The sequence below is a fragment of the Pantherophis guttatus genome, chromosome 1, assembly GCF_059756535.1.
Source record: "Pantherophis guttatus breed Tessera chromosome 1, ASM5975653v1, whole genome shotgun sequence".
NCBI lineage: Eukaryota > Metazoa > Chordata > Lepidosauria > Squamata > Colubridae > Pantherophis > Pantherophis guttatus.
The window spans coordinates 310,538,452-310,558,142 of record NC_142063.1 but is presented as its reverse complement, the minus strand read 5'-3'; the positions used below and the strand labels follow the sequence as shown (position 1 = coordinate 310,558,142).

At 37.1% G+C, this 19,691-nt stretch overlaps 1 protein-coding gene across 28 annotated transcripts in view; it reads left to right on the top strand.

The window, feature by feature from the left end:
* NRXN1 (neurexin 1) overlaps positions 1 to 19,691 on the top strand; it is a 927,325-nt gene that overhangs the window by 768,055 nt on the left and 139,579 nt on the right. For all 28 annotated transcript variants that reach the window (XM_034427409.3, XM_034427408.3, XM_060692589.2 and 25 more), the window contains one exon: positions 605 to 776. In XM_034427409.3, coding sequence (XP_034283300.1) covers positions 605 to 776 — 172 coding nt within the window. The remainder of the gene's footprint in view (positions 1 to 604; positions 777 to 19,691) is intronic.

Here is a 19,691-nt window from a genome sequence, read left to right as displayed (position 1 = left end):
CTACAATTTTATGGGAAGTGAGTCTAATTAGAGCTGAAATCAGTTTGTCCTTCCTGATGTTTCAGATTAGGGACTGTTCTTTCCTTAGTTCAGGTGGTTGGTAAATTTCCATTTGCTACATTGAATAATGTCTATCTTCTAGCTGTGATATAGAGCAGTGTCTGCCTGAGCCATATTATCCACTCAGGACAATACTACAATGAAATACTGATTGAGAATTCTAATGTTGATCATTCTGTTGGTTCCTGGATTTTATTTGGGATATTTGTTACTTAACAATAAAATTACAGTTCTAGGATTATTCCCATAGGGAGGGAAGAAAAAGTCAATTTGAGCAGATTTCTTTAACAGTGCTCATGTAATTTCTTCCCTTGCCCTTCAGGGATCACTTCTAGAAAGAAATTGACAATAGTAGGAGGGAAGAAAATTGTATAGAACTTTTGAGGAAGATCGATGTTACCTATGCTATCCTTCTAAAGATTAAAACTGAGGAGAAAGTATCCTTTCAAAGGGTAAACTAGATAAAGCACTGCAACTCAATGTGTAGAGCAATTTTTAAAAATAACTACTAATATCTTCCATTATTTCTGGCTTTTCTTCACAGCACCAAGGAAAAATTGGTGTTAAATTTAATGTTGGAACAGATGATATCGCAATTGAAGAAGTCAACGCAATCATTAATGATGGGAAATACCATGTAGTACGTTTTACAAGAAGTGGTGGTAATGCCACATTACAGGTGGACAACTGGCCGGTTATAGAACGCTACCCAGCAGGTGAGAACGTAAATACAATCTGATGGATTTGTGGAATTACAGGGATTTAAAGAGTTTTTTTTTCTTGCATAGGTATGTAGGATCTTTGCTTCTTCAAGATGCCTAATTGTTCTTTGCTGCCATTAAAAATGTTTTTACCAATTGTTAAAATAGCAATTTTTTGAGTTTTTATTTCATTACATTGGACAGATGAATAAAACCAAGGAGTAACAATGTCAAAATTCTTTGAAACCAACTTTTAAATAACAATAATATGGTATTAATATATTGTTGTACTTAGATAATGCAAAGGCTTTGACAAAAATAGCTTAATATATTGAAAAACCATTTTAAAAATCTGGAATTAAAATAAGTACTGGAAAATAGTACTTATTTTATAAACTACTATTAAGTAGAAATTGTGAAGTATAAAAATATATTACAGAATTAATTTAAAGAAAAATGGGATTAATTTTACAAACATTTGCTAGTTATGGTTCATCAGCTGCTTATTTTAAACTGTCTCATCAAAACCTGCCCAACATATGGTTTGTTCCCCAAAATATTTTTTTTTGTTTCTCATTAGATTAGCTGTGATATGGCCTCAGCAGATAATCAATCATATTAAGTATTTTTAATTGGCCAAGTCAACAGACAGCCTTGTGACTTGCACAAAACCATGAAGTTGTACCCTGAATCTTATGAAAATGATGCGACTATCTTGCAATATTATAAATTGGAACAAAAATGAATTTTAGGAGAAATAGATACAAAAATGTGAATATTTTTATGTAGTATCTAAAATAACAATACTTGATGCAAAATGAAAACAAGGCAAACTGAATGAGCTAAAATATAATGGATTCATGCAGGCATTTCTAGAATTCTTTTTATAATCAAGATGCTCTGATGTCACTGAGAGATTTTCACAAGATGAAACTAAAGTTTCAGCATTTTATAGCATAGAAGTCATGCTTTGTGGTTTTACAGCCAAGTTTGGGCTGGACATTGCCATTCTTGACTTCCAGTCATATATAATAAGAGTTTAAACAAAGGAAAGATTGCTACTTCACTTGAAGTCTTCTATACCCTAAGACCAATTAGCAAGTTCATGATTTTTTTTATTTCTAATAAGCTGTGATCCTCTGAACTAGTGAGTGGCAAGAATGGAGCCTTGTGTAGACTTTTGAGGTTTTCCAGTATTTAAATTAACAACAGTGGAACTTCTGCTGATCTTTAAAATCAGCATCTGAGCTCCAATTTTTGGTTCTCTGCTAAAGGATGTAAGTTTAAGAAGGGAAACATTTCTTTTGTCACTGCTTTTTGTGAAAAATGCATATTTCTTAATCATAAGTTGTTGGCTGGCCTTCATGATAATTAAAAGAATATATTCTTGACAATACTTGCTTAAATTTAGTGCCTGTGGATTTACTTAAAATTTTATCTCCTGCTATTAAGTTTATTTATTATCTTATTTGTTAATTTCATTTACTCTATACTGCATGCAATTTGGGGAGGGAGGTTGAGCTGTTTAAAATTAAACTTGCACTTTACTTTGATTTTTAATGCTCAAATGCAAGTTTAAAGTCTGTGGCATAATAAATAACTCTATGCTCCAGGATCCTTAGGCATTTGAATACTAACACTAAGTCATTTCCTGTATTCTTCTCCTCCTCCCTCAGAAAAAGAAAACTGGAAACATTTCATAAAATGTTAAATGAGTGTTCACAGTCTTTCTGTTGATTTTAATAGTTCCTTGTACACTACAGCAGGGCCTAATTAAAACCATAGTTTCAGTCATAAGTCAGAATTCCCTTGTGCATCTTCTTGCTCAGCTCAGGCCAATTGTTCTTAATGTTTAATTTTCTTTAAGCTTTTATCAATATCATGATGGTGCCTTTGTAATGTAACAGCAAAAATTGGTGTTTTGTTTTGTTTTTGCACTTTGTCTTGATTTAACTCTGCCTTTATAACAACTGTTTTGCTTTTGTGCTTCTTGTCTAATCTATAAGCCACGTTTTACATCTGGATCCTTTTCAGTCAGGTTTCTGACCCAGCTACAGGACCAAAATTCCATTGGTCACATCCATCCTTGCTCTTCTTAATCTGTTAGTGGCTTTTGATACTATCAACCATGGTGTCCTTTTAGGTCGATTTAAGGAATTGGGGGAGGGCAGTACAGTTTTTTGCTGGTTCATCTCCTACTTCCAAGACTGGTCCCAATTTGGGCTAAAGGGATCAAGAGGTCCTACTCACAGCCCCTCCTTTATGGGGTACCACAGGGCTCAGTGCGTTTTCTGCTCCTTTTTAACATCAACATAAAACTGCTGGGCAAGATCATCTATCACCAGAGGACAAAGTATCACCAATAAGCTGATGATACCCAGCTATATATTTCTATCCCAGCTGAAGTGGATGATGCAGTGGACACCCTTTTATGGTGCCAGGAGACTGTGGGAGTCTAGAAGGGGAACAACACACTTCAACTGAAATCTAGTAAAACAGAGTAGCAGTGGATAGGCCCCTATGGATAGGCCCCTATCTAGGAGTTTATCAATTTTGGTCCTGGATAGGGTTGTACTACCTCAGACCAGGTATATAACTTGGGGGGTCCTCTTGGACTCACAGCTCCTGCTTGAAGAGCAGGTGGCAACTGTGGCCAAAAGGCCTTTGCCCAGGTTTGAATTGTATGACAGTCATGTCCCTTCCTGGGCAGGAAAGCCCTCTGCTTGGTTACTCCTGCCCTGGTCATCTCCCAATTGGACTATTGCAAAACATTGTGTATGGGGCTACCCTTGAAAAGTATCTGGAAGCTTCAGCTGGTGCAAAATGGAGCCACATGAGCCATACTAAGTGCCTAAAGAAGGGCATATATAAGACCTTTGCTCCACAAATTGCACTGGGAGCCAGTTTGCTTCCAGTCCAATTCAAAGTGTTAGTTATTACCTATAAAATCTTACATGGCATACCTATAGATTTGGCTTCACTCCATCACATCATCCCATCACACTCCTTCAGACAGGGAAAAAATGCTACAGACCCCATCAATTTAAAAAAAATTGAGAGAGACAGCTTTTCTGCCACTACCTCTGCAATGGGGAACATCTTGCCCTCATACCATTTTTTGACCTTCTTTGTAGTCTTGTTCATGACTCACAGTAGTCCCAGAGCAGTCCCAAAAACCTGTTTTATTGCAACAGCTGTGAATTATGTTCATTCACAGCTGAGTCCCAATTAGTTACAAAAAGTCCTTCCGGAAAAGTCCTTCAGGATAATCACCAACCTTTATCTCCCTTGACACTCTGCCAAAGACTTACTTGGCAAAACCACACAGAGTCCAGAATCAAACAGAGATGCCGATTGGGAACAGAATTAACAATGTTGCTTTCCTGCAAAGGGTCCATGTGCCTTTGCTCCTCTTTTAAGCCTTATGGGAGGGGCCAATCATCTCCCGAGTCATCCCTTTAATTTTAACTGTTCTTGCCTTCTGGCAGCTCTGTGCATGTGTGCACTAGTAACAGGCTCCTCCTGTTCCTCTGCCTCTCTGATGTCTGACTCTGGAGGCTCCGGAGTCCGTGCATAACTCCCAGATAGCTCTGGCCCCATCTCTGCCTTCGACGCAGAGCCTTCATCCAAACCTCCCCTAGATTCCAGGACTGGCCCATGTTCCTCCCCAGCCTCCTCACTGACTGACTCCGCTGCCAGCTCTGCAGGCTGCTGGAACACCACAATAGGTTTTGTGGTCCTTTGACCCATTTGTCAGTGAGTTCCCCCCCCTTTTTTTAAACTGCACTGCTGCTACGGGGGGGGGGGAATGTGAAAGTGATTCTCATAAGGGTAAATTCCTGTTTCTGGATTCTCCTTAGTTGAAGAAATGGTTATTGCTCCATTAGGGCAAGGAAAAAGCAGCTGTTCAGTGGCTGAAGCCAGTATTATTTTATCCCCTATTTTCTTTTATTAAAACCAACTCTTTTTACAGGGCTGTTTGAAATTCAGCAAAGAGTACTGTGGTACTATTTCATACTTTGAGCGATCAACTGAGGACCTCAGGATTTAGATCAGGCTTCCCCAAACTGGGCTCCTTTGTAATTTTTTTTTCTATCTCGGACTTCCATCAACTCCAACAAACCTGACTAGTGGTTAGGAATAAAGGAAGTTGTGTTTTAAATCCTCTGGTGAAACTAGGTTATAGAAAGCTAGATAGTAAGAGAGAAACTTGTGTCTCTGAAGGCAGTCAGAATTTATGAATGAATGAATGAATGAATGAATGAATGGTCACACTGACAAAGAATTCTATTGCACAAATATTGAAGAGCAGATCTGATATTTTTCCTTACATTTCTATAATGCTTTCCTAATCCATTATATACTTTTTTTTAAGCGGGTAAGGAGCTCTTTTATTTTTCGCTATGAATTATCTCTAGTCACTTCTGCTATCTAGAGCCAGTTTTGTTTCAGAGTCCCCCCTCTCCCCCAATTCCTTTGCTGGCTCTCCATTAAACCATAATTGTTCCAGGTAGTACAAACATATCCAACCTATCATTATCTGGTGCAATATTTTAGACCAAGCTATGAATTTTGGAAATATAATTAATGCTTATTAGCATGACTTCAGTGTGTTTTAGGTATCTGTTTAAAAAATAAACTTGTTACCATGGCATCTGCTTTTTAACTTATCTCCTGTACCTGCATCTGGGTTTAATTAAACATTCACAAGATCAGCAGGTTAATTAAGAAGTCTTTTCATCTGAACTGTGCAGCTGATCCCTTCTTCTCTGAGATGGAAGAAATCAGTTTGACTTCCTGTGATACCTCAGCCTGATTGATTCTCTGTCCAGGCAAGCCACCTAGATGTTTTCACTTGCTTGTCCATTTTTTTAAAAAAATTGTTACTATATGAATTTAATAATACAGAAAAGTTTGGTTTTCATTATGCATAGGTTTGGTTTTGTCTACATGTGTGTATTTTTCCTTCTGAATTGCATTATCACATTTGTTTGTTATTTTTAATTAATTGTCACTCATTTTTCCTTAACAAGAGAAAGTAAAATTCTATGTTTGTTAATACATATACATTTGGCACTTCTGCATAATTCAAGTGGGAATAAGAAAATCATATATATTATATTCAGCTGCATATTGAAATAAATATTTACTGTGTCCTACTCTACGCCCACTCTCTCTCTCTCTCTCTCTCTCTCTCTCTCTCTCTCACACACACACACACACACACACACACACACACGCACACACGCACACACACACACACAAAGATCGGGAAGTTTCAAGAAATCTCACCCATTCTTCTTTTTTATCTCACCTTTATTATTCTTATAAATAATTCAAGGCAGTGAAAATATCTAATTCCCCTTCTTCCTCCTATTTTCCCTACAACAGCTCCATGAGGTGAGTTGGACTGAGAGTGATTGGCCCAAAGTAACCCAGCTGATTTTTCATGCTTAAGGCAAAACTAGAACTCTGTTTCCTGGTTTCTAGCTTGGAGCCTTAACCACTAGACCAAACTGGCTCTGATATATTTATTTAAAATTGCTATGTTGGCACTTTGTGATAAATAAGTGGGTTTTGGGTTGCAGTTTGGGCGCTCGGTCCCTAAAAGGTTTACCATCATTACTCCAGACCCTGTGCTTGAGGGAGCATTCAAGTCTTTAAAGAAGGACGTTTTTTTTTTAATGAAATGCCAGCAAGGAGGCCAAACAAATCTCAGGAACTATAATCTGAAAAATTCAGGCACCTCTCCTGGGCCTTGTTATATAACACTGTTTAATAGATTAGATCCAAAGTATGCACACCTTTCTGAATCTGGTCGGAAGAATAGAACCATTGGGGCAAAGGTGGTCCTGCAAATATATTGCTTCCAGGTTGTGAATGCCTTTATAAGTGGTAACCAGCATTTTTAATTTGCACCCAAACTGCAAGTCAGTGCAGCTCAGAGAGTAATGGTGTACTATAAGTGCACTGAGGGGCACTGATAACTGTCCATTTCATTGCATTTGAAACCAGCTGTAGATTTCAAGTTTTCATGTATTCATTGAATGCATGTGATGAGAAGTAGGAATGCATCATCATTCTTCCTTATGGTATTCTGGACTCCTTACGTTTCTAATTTTCAAATTTGTAATGTAAATAGTGTCTCTCTGATGGGGCATTCCTGTTCCTCTAAAAATATTTTTGAGTGATAGATATGTTACTTGACTAGACAACATCATAAGTCAATTAACTGGGAGACAACTGGCGTTAATGCCAGACAAATAAATCTAGCAGAAAACAATATTTTAATCAAGGAAGTATCAAAGAGAAATCCACACCACCACTACCACCACTGGCAGGGCAAGCCTACTGTATATAACTAGGGAGCAAACCCCACTTTCATTAACACTGATGATGTTACTTAGTCTGGCAGTGAAATGTCTGTAAGCAAACAATCAAGCTAAGGATTCCACAGATCAAGGATTCCACAGTTCAACATGTGTTTTCTTCTATTGATAGATACATGTTTTTGCCTATACTCATTTATTTTTAGATGTAATCCAGTGCACAATCATTTTGCTGGAATAAATAAATATGAGCCAGGTGCTTTATTGTTCCTATTATTATTCTTCACTTTTATCTACATAGAACTTCTCCTAACAAAAGTTAAACTATAGCTCAAAATACATTGACCGCAGAATGGTCTTTTGTAATAAACTTCCCAAGTAATAATAAAAAAAGCTTTATATGCATATTTCTGAAGTTGTTGTTTTCACTTTATTTATTGGTTGGTTTTTTAGTTTTCTGAAAATTGATAATCTAATTCAACAAACTTTGACTATATCTCTTTCTGGTTTTTTCTTCTTAACAGTGCTATCTTGTTTTTTATTCTGATTCTTTTACCTTTCCTAGATTCTAATCTTCAACTTGAGTTCTTTTGTAATAGTCATCTATCTCTTCTCCTTTGCTTTTTTCTTTGTAATTCTTCCATCTTGCTTTTGAAAAGATTAAATGAGGATTCACTGTGGTTGAGACCTAGTCTCTCTGTTGAAGATCAGCATCTTAAAGTGTATCTACTCCCATCTTGTGTTAACTTAGACATCTGAATTGCAAATCTAGTTTCAAATGAAGATTATGAAGCTCTTATGAAGATTAACCAGAAGCCTGAAGTTGCTAGTTAACATCTGCACAATAAACTGAGCAGGAAACACATATTATTTTCCAATTGAATAAGAAGCAGCACATTTCTATTTAAGATAGAACAATGATTTTCAAACTTATGTTGATATCATCCTGTTTCGTTATCTTGATTGGTGATATATAAATTGTCATTATGGTTCCCTCTTCTCTTACGACAATTAAAGTAATTGTTAGTTATAATAATTGTTGTATTCAGTTATAATAATTGTTGTTTCAGGACAAATCTAGAAATTTTTATAGCCTAAAGTAAAAAGTTCAGATACTTTGGCCACCTAATGAGAAGAAAGGACTCGCTGGAGAAGAGCCTAATGTTGGGAAAGATTGAGGGCAAAAGAAGAAGGGGACGACAGAGAATGAGGTGGCTGGATGGAGTCACTGAAGCAGTAGGTGTAAACTTAAATGGACTCCAGAGGATGGTAGAGGACAGGAAGGCCTGGAAGAATGTTGTCCATTAGGTCGTGATGGGTCGACCATGACTTTGCAACTAACAACAACAACAAAAGTAAAAAGTAAACTGGTGATTAGATTTTGGCTCAGATTTAGGCAAGAGTAGCTGAAACAAGGCAAGGAATCTATAATTCCTTTATATGCTGAACAGAGAAAAAAAATTATGCCCCCACCTCCCAGTATAGCTTTGGAATGCTTTTCCCAAGCAGTATGCCTAGTGCCTATCTGCCACAGTTTTGATGCCAAGACAATGAACATCTTATGAATTATGATATATATGTTTCTAACTTGCAACTGTTTAACTCATTATTCCATTTTTATGTCCCTAGGATTATTATTTAAAAAAAAAAAAAAAAAAAAGTCTTGTTTTATGGTGTTTGTTTTGCTTTGGACTTTTATTACAAACTGCCCTGAGTTAATTTGGCCAACTATATAGTGTTTGTGAGATGGGTAACTATAGCAATAGATTTAAATATCTGTCTGCCTATTTTCTGTATGTCTTATCTCAATATTCATCACACAGTCTAGATCAGTGTGGTGCAAGGAGGGATATAACCCAGAAAAGCATTTTTAACAATCAAGAAGAGTAGAACAACCCAAACCATCAACCAATCTCCATACAGATTATGTCAGGTCCTTTTTGGCTTCTCAGCGTACCTTGTGTGTTTCAACTAAGCAGCAGCAGTAACTGATTCTGAACGTTGCACAGTCGGTTCTAAACTACTGGTTTTGCCCCAGATTTCCTGTTTGTGTTGAATTTTGGTGTTGTGCTGGATGGTAGCACAAATATTCTCATAAGCTTTTCTGTCAGCCTGCTTTTCTCTGCTTTGTCATTGTGGTGATGCATTTTGTTTCCATTAAGTTCTCAAGCAGCCCTGAGGTTGCTCCGAGTCTTCCAAAAAGCAACATAAATGAGCTGCTGAGTTAACCATTTGAGCCAGACAATTTGCTGTTCCCGATATGAAACAAACAAAATTAATTTCTGGGAAACAGCATTGATTTTTGAGATGTATTTGAGCCACAAGGTAGGTGTCTTTCTGTTCTGTTTTTTTTTTTTTTAACAAAATAAAATTTAAAAAAAAGAATAGGTCACTTTTGTCTTTGGCAGTATCTATTTGCTACCCTTGTGAGTTGTGACAGTGCAATAGAACTTCATGTCTTCAGGACAAAAGTTTCTATTTAGCTAACTAATTCAGAAAGAGTCACTATAATTCATACTGCAAATGGAAAAAGTGACATTCTTGTCTGGCCTAGATAAAAAAAATTGAGAGGCACAACCTAAGTAATTCAGATAGCTGAGAAGATATTAATCTCTTTCTTACATTTACTCAAATTGTAAAAAAAAATATTTTTTTTCTTAGCCTGACTGCTAGGCATTTTATGTTTGCATTTTATTTATACCTTGAGAAAGTTGCCCTATTCCCACATACTTTTCAGGAAAAAAAAACCCAGCTTTATTGTATCTAATTCTGTCCCCAGTTCAATTGAATTTATAACCTAGTTGTAACAGTCACAGCTTCACAAACGGATGCATAATTATGCCTTTACAATCAAAATTATTTTCCAGAAAGAAAATTATTTGTGATATTTGAAACGAACAAAAGCAGAAATAACTTTAAATGGACCTTGCAATAAAATTTTGCAATGTGAAAAGTGTTAGATATTAGACATTCTATTATCTCCCTCAGTTAATAATTGAAATCTTTCATTCATTAATACATCAAATCCTGATAATCCTGTGTTGAGTGATCAATTTCAGCTCCCTTCCAAATCATAAATCAAGCCACTTATGGTGCTGTTTTTGAAGAAGCTATCTACGTTTGAACAGGAGAATATAGCAAGCAGCTCTATACACCAAGACTGGATAGACCACACCAGCTATGGCCCTGATTCTTGAAAGGAGTTATTCATGAGATAGAAGAGACATATCATACATTCACATTAAACTTCTTCTACCCCTATAAAGTGAGAGCATGACTTGCTTTTTGCTTTTGTTTTTTGATAACTGCATCATCGTATCAGTAAATATTACTTTAAGGGAAGACAGTTGGTATTGTAATTAAGCTGAAGTACCACCAGTACACTGATGACACCCAGCTGTACATCTCCACCCCAGACCACCCCAACGATGCCCTTGAAGTGATGTCCCGGTGCCTGGAGGCCGTGCAGATCTGGATGGGGAGGAATAGGCTCAGGCTCAACCCATCCAAGACCGAGTGGCTATGGTTTCCGACGTCCCGATATAGTCAGTTGACGCCATCGCTGACTATTGGGGGTGAATCGCTGGCCCCATGGAGAGGGCTCGCAACTTGGGCGTCCTCCTGGATTCATGGCTGTCTTTAGAAGAGCATTTGACGGCCGTGACCGGGAGGGTTTTCCATCAGGTTTGCCTGATTCGCCAGTTGCGTCCCTTTCTGGATCGGGACTCTTTACACACAGTCACTCATGCCCTCGTCACTTCCCGCCTGGACTATTGCAATGCTCTCTACATGGGGCTCCCCTTGAGGAGCACCCGGAGGCTCCAACTGGCGCAGAGTGTGGCCGCATGGGTGGTTATGAGAGCGACATGGCGCTCCCACGTAACACCTCTCCTGCACGAGCTGCACTGGCTCCCGGTGGTCTTCCAGGTGCGCTCCAAGGTTCTGGTTACCACCTTTAGAGCACTCCATGGCTTAGGACCTGGCTATTTACGGGACCGCCTACTACCACAATCAACCTCCCACTGGCCAGTACGCTCTCATAGGGGTTCCTCCAGGTGCCGTCAGCCAAACAGTGTCGACTGGCGGCCCCCAGGGGGAAGGCCTTCTCTGTGGGCACCTACTATCTGGAATGAGCTCCCCCCGGAGATACGTAGGATCCCGGACCCGCGCACTTTCCGCCGCGCTCTAAAGACCTTTCTATTTCAGCAAGCCGGCCTGGCCTGACCTTCCCCCCCTTTAATTTTTAATTTTTTTATTTTTTTATTTAAATTGAATTTTAAATTTGCTCTAAATTTTTGGGATGTTTTAAATTGTCTTGGGCTCAAATATTTAATTTGGTTTTAATTCTGCTCTTAACTTTTGTATCTATGTGTTTTATTTTGTGCCTGTTCACCGCCCTGAGTCCTTCGGGAGTAGGGCGGTATACAAATTTGATCAAATAAATAAATAAAAGCTGATGAACTAGAAACCAAGAGGACCATGAATTCCAGTCCTTGCTTATCATGGAAGCTGGTTTTGTGTCTAACCTATCATTCAGTCTCTCAGTTCAACCTACCTCACGAATGATGGTTGTGGAGGAGGAAGGAGTATTGTATATGTTATACAAAAGTAAAGGTGAGAAATGAATCAAATAAATAAACTAATGGACATATCTTTTATTTTATGTACACTGAGAGTATATGCACCAAGACAAATTCCTTGTGTGTCCAATCACACTTGGCCAATAAAAATTATGTTCTGTTCTGTTCTGTTCTAATGAGAATGAGAATGAGATCTCCAAATGGATTAATTACAGCTCTTCTGCCTCCTTTGGGAAAAAAAAATGCAGTAGCTGTACCTTAAAATGAAAAACTAAGGAACTGGCCATGTTGGGTGAAGGTTATGGGAGTTGATACCTCAACGTATTGGAATGGAACCAAGTTGGAGATGCTGTCATGGAGCTGTGCTTTAAATGGAACTGTGCTTTCCTTTTTAAATTCTTGTAATACTTCAACATATCTGTTCTTCTGAGCTACCGTCAAGCTGTATCCTATTCCTTGACTACAGTTTCATTTTTATTATTCTCCTCTACCGCATGCACTCTCTCTGTCTCTCTCTCTCTCTCTCTCTCTCTCTCTCACACACACACACACAGAATCTAAAAAACACTGTTGTATTCATCAAAACAAAGAATCAATACTTAACTTTCTTTCCACATCCAATTGCTCATTTATGGTTAGTTTGTCATAAAGTATTGAAGAGTCAGTGTCATTAGATTTGGACCTCTAACACCTGTTTTTTCATTGGCTAATGCAACAGTCCACACAAATCTCAGAATCTCTCAAAGGGTTTGTGTTGTTCTTTGGACTAAAGCTAAGAAGGAAACATGCCAGCACCTCTTCCAATGGGCAATGTATCAATTCAATAGTCTCTCTTGAGCATCTTCCACATAATGATATTTGGTATTTATATGCATTGATCTGGATGTAATTTTCCCTGAAAGGATTGGATATATCCTTGGTTCTTCTGAAATAGGACTGTTGGCTTTGGTTCATTTATCCAAAAGTCAATTTTCCATTTATGTAGCCATGCAGCCTATTAGCATGCTTGTGCTGCAAATGCATACTTTGCTTTGGTGGAAAATAGGGCGCCTAATTGATCTTTGTTTGCCCAACTAATCTCACCATCCTCCTGCAGGAACAGTTGGCTGTTTATGGACTTACAATCATCCTTGCCTTCTGCTCAATTTGTTTCTTTGTATCCTACAAGCTAAGGTTTGCAGTTAGTTGGTGATCTGAGATCTAAGTAGGTAATGCACGTTTTAAAAGTGGGAAATATATGCTGAACAAAACCTCCCTCCACCTATTTTGTAATGTTTTAAATAAATGATAAAGAAAATGAATTAGCAAGGGGGGGGAGAATCAAGTAATAACTATTGATAGTGATATAAAATTAATTTGGTCTTCAGCTCATCATTAAATGTAGACCAGAGAAAAACACATTGCTTCATTTTCTCATTATTAGAATACAAAGAATTTTCACGACTAGATAACAAACTCATATCCTAGATCCATTTCTTAAAATCAAGAGGATGAGTTCCTTCCATTTACATACAATTATCCTTCTTGGCAATCAACAGTTTTAATGACAAGTTCCATGTTATAGGAATACAGTCCTTAACTATAATACTTCTTCCCAAAGTTTTATTATACATATGTAATTTTTTAAACCAAACCAAGGCCATATTAAATTAAAGAACCTTCAAACCTTCCAATGCCAACAGACAAAAATTAACATCCATTCCTTTTCAAACATTTTTGAGGGGTCCAATAAACAAAGTATCAAAAACCAGGTTTGTCTAAACCAAGAAGTTGCCCAACTAAATTTAAAAGAAGCCCTACATTATCTCTTTAGAAAATATATTAATTACTAATAGCTACATGTGACTTTTATAAGGGACTTGTTCTGCAAATAGTTGCTGTGTTAATTGCTTCTCTCCAGTATTTATTTGCCATTCTAGATTTTGCAACATGCATATTATTATTCAATCAACAGATTATTTCCTGTCTCTTACACCATTCTTTACTGAGATATAGACCACTGTGATTCTTTGTACAGTCACCTATACGACCAGGTCCTTTACATGTTGTTTGCTATAAATTATCCCGTTATCTGTTCATAGTAGTTGAGGTTTTTTAAATATCTGTTGTTTACTAAAGTCACTCATTCTTTATTTTTTTTTTCTACTATAGTACTTGACTGCTTTCACTGAGCAACTACCAAAATATGTGTATCTTACGTAATCACCTATGATTAGAAAATTATTTCTGTTTTCACCTGGTGTGGTGATGGTATTGACTCATAAATGTCAGCATGCACTAGTTCTGGTTCTTTGCCTCTTTTTTATTGGCTTAATGCCTTTGGCTTTTGCATAATGTGCACACATTGACTGATTCACACATGGCTGGAACTTTAGTTCTTTGACTAAGCTCTCCAATTTACAAACAGCATCTGGGTCTCTTGTTTCATTATCTGGTGCCATTTGATTACACAATTTTTGTAGTCCTATTTCTCTGGTTCCCTTACTTTTCATAGTCTAATTCAAATTGTCAGTTTTTCTAGAGGATGCTTTTCATCAGCAATTCTACATTCTAAGTTACTTAACAATTATTCTGTTTAAATATTACATTGCCTTCTTTCTCTGTGGTATATTTTACTAACTCCAGATCTGGGACATGTAAGACATTCTTAATCACCTTTCTTTTTGCAAATACATAACAGAGTCTTACAGAGTCTTTGTCTATTTGTCAAACAAATGGTAGATTCAGTTCAATGGGTGAGCCTTTTGTTCTGTTTAATGAAATTAAAAGTTGCAGCAGTATCAAAACAAATGCCATCTAGTGGCCTGTATGTTCTCACACTCATTATTATCTCCCAGGTAGTCTTTTGTTTTGAAAAGCAGTCTCTAATAGGTTATCTTGTCTTCCTTTCCTAGGACAATTGGTTTTCGGATAGTCCAAGCCACTGTATATGAAGAATTTCCTTTCTGTTTTCATGGCCTTATAAGAAGATTCTTGACTGAGAACTGCATCTTAGAGTTATGCAGATTTCCCATTAGAGTTATGCAAATGATAATCTTGCAAGCAACATTATGAAATTTATATCTATTTTCTCTTTGTGTTTCATAGAAGAGTTCGGTAATATCTATGCAATAATTTTAAAATGAAGGCAACCAACATTTATTTCTCTATAGTATAAGTATTGTTGTTGTTGTTGTTGTTGTTCTTGTGTATTTCAAGCTGATTGGCAATATATTTAATTTGATTAATATGGAGCTTTTAATTCACCCTCCAGACACTTGTTACACAAATTTCTTAAAGGTCTATTTTCACATAAATCTGGCAAGATTTTCCAAATATGTTTGGTTTGATTTAATCTCTTAAATGTCCAATTATGAAGTTACCTACAGGCAGGCAGATCATTTCAGGTGTTTGTTCTTTGCAAATCCCAGGCTCTTTGCTATTGCCTGCTTTTGCAGGTATTTCTCCACCACAAAAATAATTCCTTGAGTCTTCAGGAACATTGTCTTTTTGAAAGACCAGAGAATTCTAGTTTTTCCAGCTGAAACGTTCTTGATTCCATTTCTTAAAGTTTTCTGCCTTCTTTCTGTCTTTTGTCTAGACTGGGGGTGTCAAACTCACATCATTATGGTGGTGTCACGTGAGGTATCAGGACTTTTTCCCCCTTCGCTAAACTGGGAGTGGGCTTGGCCAGCGTGTAACACATCCAGCCCATGGGTCAGGAGTTTGAGAGCCCTGGCCTAGATACTCAGGGAACTTATGCTTTTTCTCTCCTTCATAAAAAACATTCATCCTTATTTCATTTATTAAGTCTGTAGTTGTTGGAGGTTGAAATGTTTTATCTGTCTATACATTGTTACCTTCATTATACTAGAGTAAGAAATCAACAGAATATCTGCAAATTACTTCACTACAGTTCCCCCAAAATAACATCTAAATGAAATCCAACCTAGAACTAAAGAGAATTTTCCTGACAGAACAATTTATTAATGGAACAACTTACCTCCAGAAGTTGTGAGTACCCCAACACTGGAGATTTTTAAGAAGAGATTGGACAATCATTTGTCAGAAATGGTATAGGGTTTCCTGTTTGAGCAGGGGGTTGGACTAACAAACTCTGTTATTCTGTTAAATCCTCAGGAGTTAAATTGTTTCTTTAAATTAAATTACTGACTCAGGTTTGATCATCCACCTGCTTAATGTTTTCAGTATTTTTATTGTAAAATGTGGGAAGGTGTTTGCTGTAAATTACACTAAAAACCTCCCTATAAAGTTTTTTTTTTAAATTCTGCCTCCAGCTTGATTTGCTGATATGAGCATTTTTGAGTATTTGTTTTTTCATTTTTAATTTCTGTTTGGAACATTCATGTTTGGCATTTCTAATAAGAAAGTATCTTTTTTCTAGAGAAGATACAATAACAATTTTGGAAAAGCAAGAATGTAGTGAGTCTTGCCTATCCAGAAGCAACCTATACAAGACTTCTGTGAAATATTTCTGATTTAATTCAGTACATTTTAAACCCAAGCAGAAATGTTCTTTATCTGATGTGCCACCTTTTAGAACTTGGTATGGTGTAGATGTACTTGAAGTACAGTTCTGAGCATCTTCATTGCATAACTGTGCTAGCTGGAAGTCTTGAAAATTAGAGGTTCTAACACATCTGCAATAGGAAAAATCTGACTTAAAGGAACCCAGCAAATATTTTTTTTCCTCAAAATTCAAAATAAATGAAAAGATAGGAGGTTCATTAACATCAAAAAGCAAAAGAAAATCACTTCAGTCTTTCAAAAATATTTAGCTGCAGAACAAATAGAACATAATTACAGTTGTAAGATTTGTTTCATTCCAACAGTATTGGCAAAAACATTCATGGAAAACAACACACCAAAGCATATAATAGAACTAGTTACCATATAAGAAGTTAGGTCATTGACCATCTACATTAGAATTGTCTACTGTAGTTCCCTGTATTCTTCAAGGCCTCTAGCATTTAATCTGCACTGACATTTACTAAAGATTTGAAAGGAATCTAAAAAAATGAGCCCAGAACTCTAAAAATGGATTTCCGTGTTGCATAAGAGAATAAGAGCAGCTGGGACAATCACATTTCTTATCATAAACACAGAGGAACAGAGAGACTGGAAATCAAAGATCATAAGTAGCATGATCTTGCTGTCATTCCATCACATTTTAAGCATCACTCTAAAGAATTAAGCTGCTGTTCTTAGATTCATAGAGGTCTAGCTAAGTGCTTTACTCTTTGATTGATATTTATTCTAACACTGTATCAAAATGGACTGTGAATACTTCACTCTTAGCCTCTTTTGACTATTGATCTGAATGTTGCACGGTTCCTTTTTGGGGTATAATATTTTATGCTTATCTGCAGAAATGACTTGTGAGCATTTCAAGTAAGAAAAATGGACAGAATCTCTTTCTCTTTCTGTTTCCTTCTATTGATCTCTTGCCAGTAACTTCATTTGGAGTTTTCTCTAGGAATCAATAATGGGATGCCGACTATTTTGCAAATCCTACTAGTTTATTAAACTAAGGAGCTCATTAATATTACATTGCTTACCTTACATCATTTAGCTTTAAAGGGAGTCTTTTGAAAGCTGGTTATTTTGCTTCTACTTAATTATAATCAGCAGCAAACACTTGGAATGAAGCAACTTTTATTTTACTAATAGCTAAGGGTCAATGCACCCCCATATTAATAATTCATTCACTTTGTTTACATAGAAGCTGCTTAATGAAGCTGTTTGAAATCTATAAAGCTGCTATAGTGCAATACAGTATTTTAATGCAATTTCTTGTATTTCAGACTATTGTGAGAAAAGTCAAGTAGTTTCCATAAACATGGATTTGCAAATTGTGTCAGGAGTACTATTTTCTTTGAAAGATCATTCATTCCTCTTTAAAATTTGTTAAGTATTACAAAGGAGTTGCAGCTTTTGTTTTGAACAGTGGGATCTGCATAAATAGTTTTGTCAAGATAAAAAAGTAGCTCAAAGAAAGAGGATGTGGGGGGAGCTAGCTTTGGTGTTAAGCAATTCAGATTGATTGTCTAGGCCAGGGGTGCCAAACTCATGTCGTCATGGTGGCATCTCATGATGGTGTCACATCTGGACTTTTTTCCCCTTCTCTAAACCGGGCATGGGCATGGCCAGCATATGATGACACTGGCCATGCCCATGCCTGCGGGACAGGAGTTTGACAGTCCTGGTCTAGGCAGTGATTTTGCTTCATTAGTGTGTTATGTTCTCCTTACTTAGCATTGTTAGAGCTGGCGATAGAGGTGTTTACTAATAAAACTAAAGACATGCTGGAGAAACAAACAAGTCCCATAGAAGCCTAATTGCTGTTATACTATTTGATACGCATGATTTAAGGTTCAGCTTGACAGATATACAGAAAAATGAGCTTTAAGAGAAGCATGAGAGTTATTGCAAACTAAGAACATTATGAAAACAAAATGAAACATTCTTAATCCCTGTGAGGAGTTGCTTTGGAAGGGAGAAATTATTCAGCATCATGGCAGGGTTCTCTGTGGATATACAATGTATATTTATGGCTCGGCAAAAATGGCCAGGAATTGGAGAGGAAAAAGAAAACAGAGCAGATTACAAGTGAGAGTTTGAAGGGGGGGGGGGGAATCACTGAGGGCTAAAAATATTCTTGGGGGGAAAAACCATGGATTTGGAGAAGATTCTCCTACCCATCTTAGAACAAGACTTGAGTTAGGCTGTCTCATACAATGTGTACTGTCATAGGAGCCATCTGCATGGTGCAGTGATTTCAACTGCTCATTCTAGATGGCAGTTCTTAACTTCTGTGATATTAATGTCAGTGTTCACTATACCAGTAGAAACAGGCCTTTTTGCTCTGTTATTTACTGAGTCATGGTGGTGCAGCGGTTAGAATGCAGTATAGCAGGTTAACTCACTGCTCACTCCAGGAGTTCGATCCTGACCAGTTTAAGATTGACTCAGCCTTCTATCTTTCCGAGATTGGTAAAATGAGGATCCAGATTATTGGGGGCAATATGCTGACTTGTAAACTGCTTAGGGAGGGCTGTAAAGCACTATGAAGCGGTATATAAGTGCTAGTGCTATTTCTTGGGGCAAATCCAGACTGATTTACTCAGAATAATTTAATTTAGTAGAAAATAGGATCTCATACAGCTATAGGCATGTATGGTTTAGTATTTGTGAGTAGCTCCACAACTTTAGGCTAAATCAAAGTATAACTGCTTAATTTACTTGGGATTTTTTAAATAAATAAATAAGTATTAATAATTAAAACAGCAACAAGGTTATAAGTGGCTTAGTAATAGCCAGTTGGGCTGTGAGTTCAATAGTGAGAAATTTATTGAGCCCTCTGTGGGCATTAGATGCATAGCACATCTATCCATCATTCTCTGGAAATCTGTCAATAAAAGCAATTCTGCTGAGTACAACTATCAACCAAATTATGTAATATAATTATGACAGTTGCCAAATGTAAGAACTTTCAAGTACTTTGCATGGGAAAATGCATCTGCTGATATGGAGGTTTCTTTGATAAGGAAAGTTATTCTAAGTATTTGTTTCTTTTCACACAACTTTGTATGCGTAAAATACTATTCTCTGATTAGAAATGAGATTTGCCAGTCATACCTTTCTTCTTCCTATACATATCTATCATATACAGCATAGGTGGACAACTTGCAAGCCTCATATAGACCTCAGTGGTCAGTTTCCATCCATTGCCATTCTTCCATTGTTAACCTACAGTCGTTAACAGAGCCATGATGACCCTTATGGATGCTTATCTTAGAATGGCCACTGACAATATCACAGTGTGAGTGGTCCTTTAGTACTTACATTTTTTATATGTGTAAGTCAGAGGTGGGTTTCAGCAGGTTCTGACCAGTTCTGGAGAACCGGTAGCAGAAATTTTGAGTAGTTTGGAGAACCAGTAGTAAAAATTCTGACTGGCCCCGCCCCCATCGATTCTCTGCCTCCCGAGTTCCAGCTGATCGGGAGGAAATGGAGATTTT